A 16683-nucleotide genomic window follows, 5' to 3' on the forward strand; every position below is an offset into this window, starting at 1 on the left:
AGACAAACTGAAACTTCGCCTTTTCTCCCAGGTTTTTGTCTGGAGAAGAGGAGTTAGTAGGAGGTATTGGGTGGTGGGTGAAGTCAGAGGAGGTGTGTGGGGGCGAAGGGGAGAGGGCAGTTGGCATGATTTCTTATGTTTAATATTTTTTCCCTGCCGTATGCTTCACCAAATATTGTACAAGCCACAGAGTTCCGGATGAGTTCATTTACAGTAATTATCACTAATGTAATTATTCAGAAATTGTTCCATTTTCTCTGTTAACATTGCAGATTACAATGTTGTTTGTGTATGATTCCTGCAATGTATGTTATGAACGAACTATATTTCCTAGAGAGGACAGACACAATATTGAACCACTAAAACTATGACACTACATATGTTCTCAGAAACAGATTAGAGTCTGGACTATCTATACCATGCAATGGATGTCAGCCTTCAGTATCTCCTGGCTGAATTGCTGGGCAGTTCTGTATAAAAGTCTACTGGCTCACTTATTGCAAGAGGCTCCAAATCCACACACCCTTCTTTGTATGTGGAATCTCATTGAGTGGAACTCCAGTTAGCAGCAAGGGTGTGACTACACATCTGTTTGCAGGGTCAATCATTAGGATGTTTCAAAACCAAAATGCTTCAATTTTTTCTGAGGGTAGTAAGATGGATGCAATTTTGAAAAATACAATTAATATATTTATGTGGTATAAATCTTCTGTATTTTACTAAAATTGTTTCAATATCCAGGTGAACTTACTCATTTTTTCCAGCAATGATTCTAAAGGAGACAAAGAGAGAGAAAGAGAGAGAGAGAATGATTTAAATGTGTACATCTTGTTCACTCAAAACTGTATATTCTCTAAATCTAGTTAACTGTATTAATTAAAGCATCTCCTAAATTAGAAGGTATAAAACAACCATGAAAATCTAAACACTTCCTAGTTTTTGTCTTAGCAGAGAATGATAATAACTCATAGAGCACAGCATGTCACTGGCAGAGCCAGAAATAGAACCTTGTTATTCAGGACTGTAGCTGGGTAAATACCGCACAAAGCTACTGACAAACCTTCTTTTGGGGTCATAAACACATTCACTGTGGCTGTAACCCTGCCCCTTGTGTTGAATTTTCTGTGACTATTCCAGCAAATATGTTTACATTCTCCTGAGCAATGATGTGTAAATGAAGAATGAAGACTATTCATGGCAAGTGAGTTTATAATTATAATTATCTAGGTCATCCTGTTTGCCATTTTTAAAAATTGAAACATTAGCTTTCTCCCAGTCTCCAGGAACTTCCCCAGTGCTCCAAATCTTATTGAAAATCAGCATTAACTGTCCAATGAGCTCCTCAAAAACTCTTTTAAAACTCTTGGATGCAAGTTACCTGGATCTGCTGATTGAAATTATCTAATGTTAGTAGTTTCTGTTTAACTTGCTACAGAGAAACTAGTGGAATGGAAAAATGATGAGACATGTAAGCTGTCCTTTGACAGTCCCACCAAGTGAGTGCCTTAGCCTGTCCTATGGGACACCTGCAACAAGTTTGAGGGGAGTACAGAATCCATGCCTCATTCAGTCCTTGGACTTTCTTGTGAGTCTATGTGTAACTGACTATCTTTACATGTATATGTATAGATACTGGGATAGATCCAGGCCAGTTGGGTACAGCAGAGTACCCTTATTGGTAGCCAGGAAGTGGGCGGGTGAAGCGGGCGCCCACTGCTAAAGGACCTCCCCCCAGCCTAAGGGGAGGATCCACAGGATAACCAAGTAATTCCGGGGGACAACTAAAGAAATAACAGGGACAGGAGTGTGGTAAAAGGGTCAAACAAAGGGAACCAGAGGGGGATACCGAGCAGAGAACCCCGGACAGCACCCACTGCTCCTCAAAGGCATCAAGGGTGCCAGTGGACACCGTCCAGAGGAAATCTGCCCGGATACGTGAGCGAACGGAGGATTGGAAATATGCCCCACAGTCACAGGATACCTCATCAGCCAACCTCATCTCCCTGGTTTTATAGATGGCCATTTTAGCCAGGGCCAAGAGAAGGTTGACTAGGAGGTCCCGTGGCTTTGTGGGGCCACGGATTGGGAGTGCATATATAAGGAGGTGAGGGGGAAAGTGCAGCCAAAAGCATAACAAAATATCTGTGAGGAGCTGGAATAGGGGCTGCAACCTGGCACACTCCAGACAAAAGTGTGCCAGGGTCTCCCTCACGCCGCAGAAGGGGCAGGTGTCCAGGATAGGGGTAAACCTCACCAAGTAGACGCCTGTGCTCACGGCCCCATGAAGGAGCCACCAACTGATATCCCTGGCAGGCCTCGGAAGCAGGGTGGAGTACAGGCTGGCCCACCGGGGTCCTCACCTTCTAGAGGTGGCAGGAGGTCCCGCCACTTTGTGTCAGGGTGGAACGCGAGGGTGAGGAAGTGAAGGGCATGGAGCACGAGCGTCTATAGATGTTTCTTTGGCGCAGTCTGGAAATGAACCGGCTGCAAGTCATGCAGCTGGCTCGTGGTGAAGGGATGTGGGGGGCAGGTTGGATCTAGGGAGCAGGAGCCCGACGAAAAGGTCTGGAGGGCCCGGGGAGGAGGGTGGGCAGGGTGTGCCCTCTCACAGGACCCAGTCGAGGTACGCCCGAGCAGTGGGCGGGAAAGCAGCCCTCACCTCCTGAAGTACACACTGGGGACTACGAGGCCTGGAGAGCCCCATGCGCTAAGCGAGCGCCAGGGGATCCTGCCAGTCTCCCCGGTCATAGTCCAGGAGGTCTCTGACTCTGGAGATTTCTGCTAGGACCAACCTCTGGCGCACCACGGGGGACTCCGCCACCTGCACATGGAGCTGGGGGTTGTGTAGCAGGGGCTCCGAGAGGAGATTAGCCCCCACGGTGGCCGCCACGGACCTGGTAGTTGAGAACAGTTTCCAGGTCCAGAGGAGGTCCTGGTAGAAGACCGGCAGCCCAGAGAGGTCTCGTGGAAGACCTCTCAGATGGAGATAAAGGAGCTGCCGGTCGTATCAGAGCCCTCAGAAGCATCACAGGAAGCCATGCACCAGTATGCACCATGCTGGACTACCTGCACCATACAGGAGCCTCTGAAGGGCCTGGAGGCGGAAGACATGGACCTGAGTGTGCAGGCACTTCAGGCCCTGCCCTCCCTCCTCCAGGGGCAGGTGGAGGGCCCCTGCAGAGACCCAGTGTAGTCCTGGCCAAAAGAACTCCAGAATCACCGTCCGGAAGTTGGCCAGGAAATCCGGGGCCAGGACCAGGGTGTTGAGCTGGTACCAGAGGATGGACAGGACTAGTTGATTGAGCACCAGTGCCCTCCCTCAAAGGGAGAGACACTGGAGTAGTCCTGTCCATTTCCGGAACCGCTCCGTCACCCTGCCCTGTAAACCGTGCCAGTTCTCCAGTGGAGACGGATGCGTGGCAAAAAGGTAAACGCTGAGATAGAGCAGCAGACCCGCGTTCCACCGGATGGGCTAAAGTGCAGGTGGGAGGGAGTTCGCCTGCCACCCGTCCCCGACCACCAGGCCAGAGCTCTTGACCCAGTTGACCCGGATTGAGGAGGCTGCCAAGTAGATGGCCTGGCAAGCCTCCACCCACACCAAGTCACCCGGGTCCTGGACCATGAGGAGCACGTCGTCGGCGTACGCCGACAGGACCAGCCGCAGCTCCGGCTCTCAGAGCACCAACCCCATCAGCCTCCAGCAGAGGAGACAGAGGAAGGGCTCGATCGCCAGAGTGTAGAACTGGCCCAAGAGGGGGCACCCCTACCATACTCCTCGTCCAAAGCTGACTGGTTCGGTCAGGGTCCAGTTGAGCCTGATCAGACACTCTGCGGAAGTGTACAGCACCTGGAAAAACCTCACAAACTGGGGTCCAAAGCCAAACACTCGCAGAGTGCTCAGGAGGTACCCATGGCCCACCCTGTTGAACACCTTCTCCTGATCCAGGGACAGGAGGGTGAACAACAGACCATACCTACACCCAAGCTCTAAGAGGTCCTGGACCAGATACAGGTTATCGAAGATGGTGCGGCCCGGGACAGTGTAAGTCTGGTCTGGGTGGACCATGTCCACCAGCATGGACCCTAGCCGCAGCGAGATGGCCTTCGCTACCTCTTTGTAGTCCGTGCTGAGGAGCGAGATGGGATGCCAATTCCGTAAGTCACGGAGGTCCCCCTTCTTCGGCAATGAAGCGAGCACAGCTCGCCTGCACGAAAGAGGGAGGACCCCGCTCTGCAAGGACTCAGCCCAGACGGTGACTAGGTCTGGCCTGAGGACATCCCAGAACACGCAGTAGAACTCCACGGTCAGCCCGTCCATGCCCGGAGATTTATTGGTGGGCATGAGACGGAGGGCTTCCGAGAACTCGGCCAGAGTGAGACGTAGCTCTAGCCGATCACAGTCACCTGCGCTGACCATCGGGAGTCCATCCCAGAGCACTCTGCAAGTGTTAGGATCAGTCGGATCTGGGGAGAAAAGGTTTGTGTAGAAGGCCCTGGCCCTCCCACACATCTCTGCTGGATGCATGAGCGGGGAGCTGTCCTCCGCCAGGAGGCAGGTGACATGCTTCTTAGCCCCCTCCCTTTTTTCCAGGGCATAGAAGAACTGGGAGCCATGATCCATCTCCCGGAGGAGGCGGATGCAGGATCGAACAAAGGCAGCCCGGGCCCGACTGTCCACAAGGGCCCGGAGCTCCTCTTGCTTCTCCCAGCACGCTCTGCAGAGGGATGGATCCTCGGGGCTGGTGGCCAGATGCCTCTCCAGCTCTAAGACCTCCCCATTCCAACTGCTCTATCGCTGCATCCCTCTGTCGGCTGGTGCCCCAGGTGTAGTCACGGCAGAAGAGCCAGGCGCGCACCTTCCCCACGTCCCACCACCGCCAAACCGAGGGAGAGGCGCGCCTCTGCCCTTGCCAGGCCAGCCAGAACTCCCGGAAGGACGTCACGAAGCCTGCATCCTCCAGCAAACTGTTATTAAAGTGCCAATAGGCCGGCCCCGGCCTCTCCATGGAGAGAGAGACCATCACGGTGGCAAGATGGTGATCTGAAAATGGGGCTGGCCGAACGCAGGAGGAGTGGGCCTGTGAAAGGTGGAAACGTGACAAGTAGATGTGGTCCAGCCGGGAGTGGCATGACCAATGGGCCTCCACCCTGACGAAGGTGAACATCAAGATGTCATCCAGGTGGTGGTTGCGCCAGAGGTCCACCAGGGAGTGATGTTCAATGATCTCCCAGAGGACGTCTGCAGCGGCCGGGCACTGCTTGGTCCCCGAGCGGTCTCGCTCCTCGAGGGTGGTGTTAAAGTCCCCGCCCAGGATCAGGCACTCGCGAGGATCCAAGGAGCCGAGGAAGGCGGCCCCATGCTGATAGAAATGCAACCGATCCGGGCCCGATGTCGGGGCTAAACGTTGACAAGATTGACCACAAGCTCCTCCAGGCAGACCCAGAGGTGCAGCAGGTGGCCCGGCACAGCCTTGGTGACCCCCAGCACCTCGGGCTGTAGGTCGGGGGAGAAAAGGGTCGCCACTCCAGCCGTACGAACTGTGAGACGGCTAAAGTAGACCCTGTCCCCCCATTCCAGCCACCAGCTGTCTTTGGCGGCCAGATCTGTATGGGTCTCCTGCAGGAAAACCACAGAGTACCCCCCCCCACAAAGGAAGGAGAGCACCTGGCTCCTGCGGGACACCAAGCAGAGAACCCCGGACAGCGCCTACAGCAGACGAGCAGAAGGGAGATATACTACTGACCACTGGATGAACAGTTTTCTGTTCCCTGACTGACCAGAGCAGAGGCTGTGCCAGGCTAATGAGAACACCTGACTCTAATTAACCTGCAAAGAGTCGGGTGAGGCCATTAAGCTAATGTGACCACCTGACTCTAATTAAGGCCCCTCTGATACCATAAAATGACTCACTCCAGTTAGGCTGAGGAGAGCCAGGGGAGAGGAAGTGTGGCTGAAGGGCTGGTTAATGAAGACTTCCTCAAGTCATTGATAAGGGAGCCCTAAGGTAAGAGTGGAGAAGCAGGAGAGCTGTGGGAAAGTGGCCCAGGGAAATGTAGCAACTCTGGCAGTGAAAGGTTGGCTGCTAACAGCTGCTACCGTTAGGGTCCCTGAGCCCGAACCTGGAGTAGAGGGCGGGCCCGGGTTCCCCCCAACCCACCACTACAGAAATATCTCCTGGGAGGGGAAGACAGGCCCCTGTCAGGACAGGAGGCTAAACTGTTTTGGTATGAGGCCGTAGGAGCAACAGAGACTGTGGGAGTTCTCTCACCAACCTTCTTGCTGGCTTATGATGAAAAGGGCTCAGTGGACTGTATCCCTGGCCCTAGAGAGAGAAGGGCTACGTGGAGGGTTGCAGTGAGCCTCTGAAGCTAGCATAAACGGCCTGGAAGTGCAGGACCCACAGGGACAAGGTCGGAGCTCTGCCACAATACATATATGAATATGGCCAGTTGTGGTGGCGGGCTGGGGTCTGATGTGAGAGCTGAATATTTTTCTGCATGAACTGGACTCTTCCCATGAACTCCACTCTCTATAGACCACCCAATTGCCATCAATTGGCAATAGTTTCTACCCAACAATTGGTACTGAATTTGAATATTTTGTATTCACATTTCATGGCTACTCATCAGAAATCATATTTAGAATCCCCCAATCTTCTGGTCTCCTCTGTTCATCAGGTTGAAAGCCACCTTTCAGTTATTAATAGGAACTCACCCTTTTCCTCCTTAGGAATATCTGGAAAATAAACACATAGAGTGAAAATTTATACAAATGCACTTTGCATGGGCAAAAAATGTTCAGCTGTGTGCTCACAGCATGGTGCAAGGCTGGGTTGGGTGCTGAGGGGGATTTTCCAAAGCAGTGCAACAGGTTTCTACAAGTCCCCCGAACTCTCCATCCTGTACAGTCCCTGAGGGTGAGGCTAGGGCATGTGAAAAGCGATAGATTCCTCCTGAATCAGAGGCTTCCAGTCTTAACAGTTACCATTGTGCCTGGCCGCAATGCCATAGACACGGCATGCAGGGAGAATGGACGTTGACTGGATTAGAAAGCACTGCATCTGCAGACCAGGATTCGATGCAGACAGGAAAAGGTTAACTAACAAGGCCACAAGATTCTGTAGCCCAGTAGTTAGAGGAGGGGGAGACCCAGGTTCCAGTCCCTTTGCTCCAGTGACTCTCCGATTACCCAATGATCTTCAAAAGAGGGGCTAGAATTATATTAGATATGAAATTGTACTAAGCTATCAGCTTCATAGTGTGTTGTGTTAAACCTACTCTAAGCTGTGTGACCTCCACCCCCACCCCATTTAAAATGGCCATGAGAGACAGATAAACAGCCCCACCTAAAACAAAAGGAGTATAAGAGCCTACCCAGTAATTTGGACTTTGTGACCGAGAGCTCGAAGGGATATTCACTGTCTTTGGGCATGTCTGCACTACATCTTAAATCGACCTATGTGAGGTTAACTTACAGCCACCACAATAATTATTGTGGAGGCTGGTGTCCACATTACCGCCCTTCTGTCAGTGGTGTGTGTCCTCACCAGAAGTACTTGCACCGACTGAAGATGGGCAGTGTGAGGGGCTGAGAGTCAGTGCTCTCATCTCCCCACCAGGAGCCCAGCTGCCCCCCCCTCCAGGCTTTTCGCCCCCGCACTCATAGCCAAGTGCAGGGAGGAAGTTGGCCGGGGCTTCTCGCCTCCAGCGGGTAGATCTGTGCCCAGAGTCTGGTCAGTTGCCGTGCTCCTTGTGGGGAGCTGGGACCCCAGGGAGCAGCAGGACTCCCAGCAGGAAGTAGGGAGCCTAGGTGGCAGCCCAGCTTAGAGTGGAGATGTGGCAGTAGCCCAGCTGAGGAGCTGGGAGCCAGTTTTCATGTCCAGCAGAGTCATGAAATTGACAAGACAGTCAACAGCTGTCGTAAGGAACACAGTGTCTACACAGACACTGCATCGCCCTAACTACACTGACATAAGCTGTTTGCCTCTTGTGCAAGTGGAGTTATTAGTTGCCCGAGTAGGGCACTTACATTGGCAGGAGGGAGGCTGTAGTGTAGACACTGACATAGTTAGGTTGACATAAGCTGCCTTATGTTGACCTAACTCTGTAGTGTAGAGCCAGTCTCAGTGAAACAGAGGCTATCGCTACACTACAGACCTTATAGCAGCACAAGCTATGCTGATACAGCCGTGCCGCTGTAAGGGCTCCTGTATAGTCACTCTTTGCTGGCAGGAGAGAGCTCTTCTGCCAGCAAAATAAAACCACCCCTGAATGAGCGGCGGTAGCTTTGTCAGTGGGAGAGCATCTCCCGCTGACATAGCACTGTCTATACTGGCGCTTTTTTGTTGGTAAAACTTTTGTTGGTCAGGGGTGTGAAAAAACACAGCCCTGACCAACAAAAGTGTAGTGTAGACATAGCCAGGGACAACACAAGCAGAGGCAGAGAGAGTCACAGCAAGTAAGACAAAAGCAGAAGGAGAAAGTCAAGGAAACACAGCCTAGAAGCACAGTAAAGTGGCTCTGAAATAATACTTTTTTCCATACAGAGTGCTGGGTGGAAAGGCAGGCTGACAGCAACGGACAAAGGAACTGTCTCCTCTTTTTGTTTCTTCCTGCATTTGGAGAAGCAGGACTTGGTGCATTCCTTGTAAATAAACAAGATACCACCAAAGAAAATACCAGACTCCATTATCAATTTCTATTCCCATATGGAACATTCCCAGAGCTCAAAACTTTGGCGGACCACTCAGGTCAAAATGGAAAGTAATAATAACAAAAAGTAAAGTCTAACAATAGTTGTGTTTATCTTAGTAATAAAATTAATCTAAATAAAAAATCATCTACTTTCATGAACGCTAGATTCAGATTATGGTACGAAATGTGGCCTCTCTATTGTCTGACCCTATGCAGAGATTGAGAAATACAGCCTTCTAACTCTTCTTGCAATCAAATAATTAATCAGTTATTCCATTGCAAATTTAAAAACAATCCTGGTGCATCAGGGCACCATGTGAAAAAAGGGATGGGTGGTGAAATGAAATAGTATAGGGCTTACACAACACAGTGTATAATGTTTAAAAATATCAGTGTAGACTTACCCTTTCTCTTGCTCACTTCCTCTGCAAAAAGAAGGAAACATTTGAGTGTGTGAATATTGTGTCCCTACAGGATTTAGCTAAAGTTTTCTGTAGAAGTTGGATATGGAATAAGCTATTTGGAAAATCAAAGGAAGGGAGTATTGGAAGCAACCTGCTATGAGCTATCAAGTACAGGTAAAACACTAGAATCTCATTATAAGCTTGAGCTAGATCTTTTTCTACATGGAACTGTTTCCTGAAAAGAAAGGAGCATAAAGATCCTGTTAAAGGGAAAATCCTGGTGCATTCTATGTATGTAGTTGCTATGTCACCTCCATAATTAAAGTTAATGGGGATGGGGAGAGTTACTGCATTACTTACACCCCTCCACTGGGACCAGGGAGCAACAAAAAGCCAACAGGTAGGGAACGGGGAGGAGAAAAACTTTCTTGTTCATCTGGCTGCATCCTGATTAGCCTTGGGCCCCATGAAGTCTGTCCTAGGGTGTGGAGAACATTTTCACTGATAATTTGTTTATGGAGGGAGCGTAACCTCAGATAAGGGTGGATGCTGGGGCATGGAACTGGGGATGGGCTCTTCACTTGCTGCTAATGCCCTCCTCATCCCACTCTAACAAGTTGTATTTGGCTCTTCAACCGCCCCATGAGAGCATTAAGGGGCAGCCTTAATGCTTTCAAAGAGCTGGCCGTGAGGGGGCTGGAGAACCTGGTAAGTCTTTCAGGCCAGTGTGGGATTCTGGGGGACTGTGACAGGGAGCCTGGTCTAACTGAAAAACCTTCTATAGGGGCTGGGGAGTCTGGACTCCAGAAATCCCCAAGGAACAGAGGGATTTTGCCTGGGGGGGGGGGGTGCTACAGTTAACACCCACAGTCCTCTCCACAGGGGCCTGGGAGAAGCAGGTGGGGGGAACAGCCAGCCAGAGCAGAGAAATGGTTTTACATTCTCTGGAACAATGTGCCTGAGGGTCCAAGAATTCATATGAGGGAGCACTGGCCACCGCCTGCAGCCTTAACTCTATCTTGATAGAGTTTTTGTGTGGGAAATACGTCATGTGAATGGATCATTCCTGCTGTTTCAAGGCACAGCTAATATCAGACATCTGACAGAGGTAGATGGAGGGACAGAGTTTAGGAAACACATTTTTTTCTTTCCTACAAAAATGTTAACAGCCAGGCTGCTGGTGAGCTGAAACCATTGCTCATCATGCTATCCAGTGTCATCTCATTGTGTTCCCCATCTGTCTGGATCCCTCTCTTGTCTTTTGGTAATCGTTTTTATCAGCTACAAAATGTACTAAATAATGAAATGTGTAATAAATATGTAATGTTAAAACTTATGTTTTGGCTAATTTTAAGCAAGTGAAAGTGTAACGCACACACCTCCTGGATGTGGTGTTCTGTCCCATCTAGTGGCACTGAGACCAGTTAGAGAGAGAGAGAGAGAGATAAAATGAGTCTGCTACAACCTTAGCTAACACCCAGTTGGCTTTTGGTTCATGCGAGAGAGGATCATGCACTAAGCTCCAAAGGTCCCCTGCGACCGGGGTCTGCTGGTGTTACATTTACTCTTCAGAAATAGGACAGAAGGATTCAGGTCTGGGAAACACCCCAGGCGTGTTTGGATTTTCCAGACAAGGCAGATCAGTGTGAAGAGTCATGGCATTTCACCCTCCCGTCCCCTCCCTCTCCCCCAGTTCCAAGCAGGCTGCCTTAGGGAAAATGTCACCCTGGGAGAACTTGTATTTTGGCACACCTGGCACTTGCTGCCTCCTTGGGCTTCCCTCTCTGGGCTCCAGACCCACCCCTCCATCACCCCTGGCCTTCGCTGCCTCCCCTGGCCCCCATCCAACCCCCATTGCCCCTGCCTCCCACTGACTCTACATCCACCCTGTGCCCACTGCCTCTCTGGGCTCCCAACCCACCCCTCATCACACCTGGCCTCCGCTACCTCTCCATCCATCCCATCATCATCATCCCTGCCCCCTGCTGCCTCCCCAGGCTACCCACTCCCCCATCACCCCAGAGCCCCACTACCTACCCGCCCACACTGCATTGACCCGACCTTCCTTCTGTGACCTTGCACCCAAGGTCTGTCCTTCTCCTTGCCTCTTGACCACGTCACCACCCCTCCCCGACCACAGTGCACTGGGCAGTGGCCCCCATCATCCACATGTAAGCCCGGTCCTGGTTCAAAGTAAAGGCCTATGTCATGGGGAAGATGGGGAGGGACTGCACTCCAGCTATTCCTGGGAACATGGGCAACTGACTGTAGGTAAGAGCAGTTCTGAGGGCGCTGTTGTCAGTGTCAGGGACTGGATCCAGAATACGAATAAGTACGAAGATGGCTTTAAGTCACCATTTCCTCCCTTCCCACCCACAGCGAGGGCTGGCCAGGACATACTGTGCACCAGAATGGAGAACTGGGGCCTGAGTGTGGATGATTTTGTAAGATTGGTCCTTAGGCTGCTTCAGAGTCAAGCTGCTTCTGCACACTTCAGAGGGCAGGATGTGAGGATTCATTTGCACTGTCCACCTCCTGTGTGTGTGGGTGAGAGAGAAGGAGAGAGAGAGTGAACCTGTTGAAATTTTCAGGCAGACTTACCTATTAATTTATTGAGAGATTCTGGAAAAGAAAAACAGTTCTTTAAATATCTGCACATTGTTTTATCGAAACTGCATAGTTACAAAATGTAACTGATTTTTATTACAATCCATATGTCCTGAGAAATAAGTTCCAGCCCAATCAACCATTATAACACACTTAATTGTTAAGCTTACAGCAGTTCTTCATTAAATTGTAGAATTTTCTGCATTAAAATCCATAGCTTGTGATTCACCAGCAGTTTATGGCTTGATTTTTAAAGATATTAAACTGCCTAACTCCCATTGCTTTCAATGGGAGTTAGGTATCTAAATGACTTTAAAAACTGACCCTTAGTCCTCTAAACAAAATTCACAGTTATTGATTTTAAAACCCAATGTTGAGTTGTATTCCATGGGACTGTGTTGGATTAAAGCATATGTGCTTCTGTTAATGGGATCACACTCTAGGCTGTATCAAACCTAAGATGCTACAGACATTTATGTGGACAGGATCATGTAAATATGTGTATATCCTGTGGATCTTCTCTGAATTAAACTGCTGAAAAATCCATGCAGACTTACTCCTTCCAGTCTTGCCAAATACTGAAAAAAAGAAACACATTGAAGGTGTCAGCACATTGCTTTATCCAAACTGTCATTATAAAATGTAACCTCTTTTTGTCAACTAGAAATTGTCCTAAATGATAATCTAAAGACGAACAATACTTTGGGGATTTTTACTAAATAATATTAAAACATTATCACCATACACTCCTCTTATGGAGGCGCACTGGTTCAAAAATAGTTAAGGGTTGAGAGAAGCTCACTTTCTAAAACAAAAGGTAATTTTTTCCAAATGCTCTAAAATCCATATATGAAGCCGATGGTGCTTCTGTACCTTATCTGTATTTCCTGGTTAAGTATAATTTGCACGTGGCAATGGCATGGAATGGAATGGTATGAGACGCTGGCTGCATTCACAAAGCTTTTGGTCAGTGAATAGTGCTCTTCCAGCAGTAGGTATCAGTGTTTTATAAAGGTGGGTAAGAAATTGTATCCTCATTTTACAGAGGTGTAAACTGAGGCACAGGCAGCAGAAGAGACTTGACTGTGGTCATATAAAAAGTGTGTGTCAGCATCAGGAATAGTTTTCTTGTAATTTCACATGAGCTGGGTAAATACTGCAAACTGTGAACAACATGTTCTTCCCTGTCAATCTATCCTCTTACAACAATGAATTCTTTAGCTGGAACTGACAATTGGGCTGACCACTCCCTACCACACTCAGAGAGGCAGCTTCCTGCTGAGAACTAAGTTGTGACACTGAATAGTTCTCCCTAAATAACCTCAGTGTCTGTCATAAGCCCCATTGATAATTTTCAGTACTTTCAAACCCAACAATTAATAAAGTACGAAGAGTGACTGAAATCTAGACTTGTCTTCCATGTTCTCTGAAGACAAAGTGGCAAGTAAGAAGAGAGTTGCCTATTTTGATACAGTTACCCTCACAGAAAGTCATTTTCAGACCCAAGATTCTTCCTGATTTAGGAAGATACGCAAGCATAATGTTCTGTATGAATACCTCACCTAGCCCTATCATTGAATCCCACCCCCAGCTCTGCCACTAGAATAACTTGGCTGCATTCATCAAAGACAACAGTAACAATCAGATTTTCAATCTGGACCACCATAAATTGATTTAACTTTAAAGATTTTGAGAAACATTCTCTGCTAATTAACACTCTTCTTGTGAACTTATTTACAACAATGTCAAGAATTTCAATACTAGTTTTTGTAAAAGGAGCCAGTAAACAATGATTTTTTTTTTTAATGGATAGGTTACAACATTGACAGTAACAGATGAAATCCTGCCCCATTGAAATAAATGGGAGCTTCACTATTGATTTCAATAGGGCAGATGGAGCTGCTGACACCTGGTGAGTGAGATCTGGCTTTCAAGGGGCCCCTCGGTGCCTCAGGATTCCCTGAAAGTGTACGGCTTGCATATGACTAATTCCACCACTAGCTGCAGGTCAGGACTGAGGGTAACTGGCAGAGCTGTGGGGCTGGAGAGCTCTAACATTCTCAACCCTTCTGTCTCAGGGGAATTCATTTTCTGTGTTACTAACAAGCTACACACTCCAGGTGTAACTAGGGAGTGGACATGCAGATGATTGGAGCTCACATCTGAGATCTGGTTTTGGCAACGAAACATGAGCCACGTTCTGGGAAGTGGCCCAGAAGAGCCTGCACTGCTACAGTCATCTGTACAAAGCAGCTAGTCCCCTTCTGTTGCATTAAAAAATGTGATTGGCATTGGATTGTCAAAGGCCAGGTGACACGTGTCTGACTATCGAGACATAAGAGCAGGTAGACGTATGTCTGCTGCACAGAGCTTACTGAGCTGCAGTGGAGCTGCGGTGATGTAATGTGATTTGTATGTTTGCCCAAACTTCACTCATGCCATGCAGTGTCTGTCTGCTCAGAACCATGTGTTACTGGGAGCTTCTGCCCAGGGGCTCTGTGGGGGAGGTAGATAAACTTACCAGTCCTCTCATGCAGTTTGCTGCGCTCTGGGGAGAGAAGAAAAGGAGACCATCATGGGTTTAGCAGGGGTCGTTCTGAGCAGAGTGTCACAGGACTGAAGCGACGGAAGCTCCCTAAAAGTGGGGGGTCACCTGCAGCCGTACCATGGATCCAACCCACTGAGCCACCCCTCCCCCTGAAGCCCTGCACTTGTCCTGCCCCTTTCCCTGAGGCCCCCCCGGTGCTACCCAATCCCCCTGAAGACCCACGCTCATTCTGCCCCTTCTCACCGAGCCAGTGCTCTAGTACCACCCCTTCTCCCGAGACCCCATTCCTGTGCCATCTCTTCTCCCGAAAACACACCCCTGCGCTAGTATGAGCATTCCATAAGAATTTTCCCAAAATGACCGGTCCAGCATTGACCAGAGGCCTTCACTTGGCAAGGGACTGATGCCAGATATCTTGAAGCCTGACCCAAAGGGCTCTTCTCACCCAGGAAGTTCCAACCCACCTCCCACTGAACTGCTGGCAGTTACCAGAACTACAACCTCAACTTTCCATTTAAACCATGAACAGGACCAGGATGTTGTCAATGCAAATAGACTTTTTCCTGCCCTGTTCTGCTTCCCTTGTATTACCTGCTCCTACCCCCTGACTCCGATCTCCTGGGAACCTGACTCTGCTGCTTACTCACACCTGACTCCTGTTCCAACCACTAGGCATGACTGCCATGCCCTGGTCATGACACTCGAGCAGAGCTAGCATGAATCAGCTACCTGGGCTGAGAAGCTCGCTCCCAGCTACAGTGTAGATGTACATTGTGAGTCAAGAGTGTCAGCGAAAACTGTTGGTAATGAACAACAGACAAGTTCCCAGATAAGCCCTGAAACAGAGCCCACAAATTGACACTGAGGACAGCACCTCCAGCAGATGGCACTGCCAGGAATGAGGGGAGGGAGCATCACACCAGAACACGTGTCACATAGAGAGAGGCCTTCACTGCGGCAGCCTGTCACCCGGCCTCAAACCTCCAATTTCTAGGCTGTGCAATCCCTTTGTTGTGCTGATTTGCAAAAGTGTGTAACTCTAGCGTTAGTACTGGCAGGAGCTTACTTGGGGAAGGGCTCGGTGGGGCTTTGTGGTACTGGATTTATTCTACACCACTAAAGACATGGGGTCACATACAGTTTCAGCTCCCAGTGGAACAGGCTGGGTGGTGGGTCCCATTAGACTGCATCTCACAAAGCCCACACAAAGCATAGAAGGTTTTGGAGGCTCTGTTCATTCGAGGCCCAGGCCTAGGCTAGGATGGGGGGAAACAGGACAGGACTGAGAAGCTGCGGGCTGGAATAGCAGGAAAGCAGTGGGTGGGGGACTGAGGGATGGAAACAGAGGTGGGGCTGGAGGAGGAAGCCCAGGGATACTACAAATTCTGCCGCATTTGTTACTTCCAAGGGCAGGGAGGGATGATCATGAAGGAGACTAAGTCCATACATTGTACAGGGGATTTTTCTTTCTTGTGACAGTGTGAAAGCACAGACACATGTTAAGTAGGGGGTTAGTGAAGTACCTGCTTCAAAAGCCTTCCTCTCAGCATCTGAAATAGGGAGCAGAAAAGAGTTAGAGACAGAGAGAGGCGCTGTGTGCCCCTTAATGACTGGGGTCATTTACAGACACTCCACAGCCTCAATCCCAGCCCCAGCACAGAAGCCAGCAGCTTTGATAGGAGTGGGGCTGGCGGTTAGTGATACGAACCAACATGCAGGATCCCTGGGACTTGCCAAGCATCTAAACTTGATGGAGGACGTGGGTCTGGATTCTGATACAGCTCTGACATTATCAGCCCTTCCGTCTCAGGAGAATTCCTTTTCAGTGTTACTAACAGCTCTTTGTAGCAACAAAGCTACCCACTCTAGGTACAACTAGGGGATGGACGTGCGGATTATTGGAGTTCACATCTGGGATGTGGCCTTAGCAACAAAGCATGGAAACGTGAGTATGAGTCTGGTTTCTTGCTCATCTCCACATTCTGGGACCTGGCCCAGAAGAGCCTGTCCTGCTGCGGTCATCTACAGAAAGTGGCTGGCCCCCTCCAGCTCCATCAGAACAATGTGATTGGCATTGGATTGTCAAAGGCCAGGTGACACCTGTCTGTCTAACCAGACATGAGAGCAGGTAACCCTGTGTCTGCTGCAGAGAGCTCACAGTGCTGCCGTGGGACTGGGGTGACTCTAATGTGATTTGTCCAAACTTCACTCAGCCCTGCCCTGCAGTGTTAGTGCTTCTGTGTCTGCTCAGCACCGTGTGTTGCTGGGAACTTCTGCCAATGGGCTCTGCCGGGGAGGTGGATGAACTTACCAAGCTTCTCATGCAGCTTGTCGCACTCTGGGGAGAGAAGAAAAGGACACCATCATGGGTTCAGTAAGGGTCGTTCTGAGCAGAGGGTCATGGGCCTGGAGCGACGGAAGCTCCCTAAA

General features: G+C 49.5%; 1 protein-coding gene across 1 annotated transcript in view; it reads right to left on the bottom strand.

Annotated features, from left to right (window-relative positions):
• Window positions 1–16683, bottom strand: part of LOC128826351 (butyrophilin subfamily 3 member A2-like) — a 99383-nt gene that overhangs the window by 66262 nt on the left and 16438 nt on the right. Inside the window, exons 11-18 of the mRNA XM_054009597.1 lie at window positions 16565–16591; window positions 15777–15803; window positions 14227–14253; window positions 12263–12283; window positions 11700–11720; window positions 9099–9119; window positions 6716–6736; window positions 752–772 (exon numbers count right to left, since the gene is read on the bottom strand). Of these exons, the coding sequence (XP_053865572.1) occupies window positions 752–772; window positions 6716–6736; window positions 9099–9119; window positions 11700–11720; window positions 12263–12283; window positions 14227–14253; window positions 15777–15803; window positions 16565–16591 (186 nt within the window). The remainder of the gene's footprint in view (window positions 1–751; window positions 773–6715; window positions 6737–9098; window positions 9120–11699; window positions 11721–12262; window positions 12284–14226; window positions 14254–15776; window positions 15804–16564; window positions 16592–16683) is intronic.

Source organism: Malaclemys terrapin, chromosome 20 (genome assembly GCF_027887155.1).
Source record: "Malaclemys terrapin pileata isolate rMalTer1 chromosome 20, rMalTer1.hap1, whole genome shotgun sequence".
Classification (NCBI taxonomy): domain Eukaryota; kingdom Metazoa; phylum Chordata; order Testudines; family Emydidae; genus Malaclemys; species Malaclemys terrapin.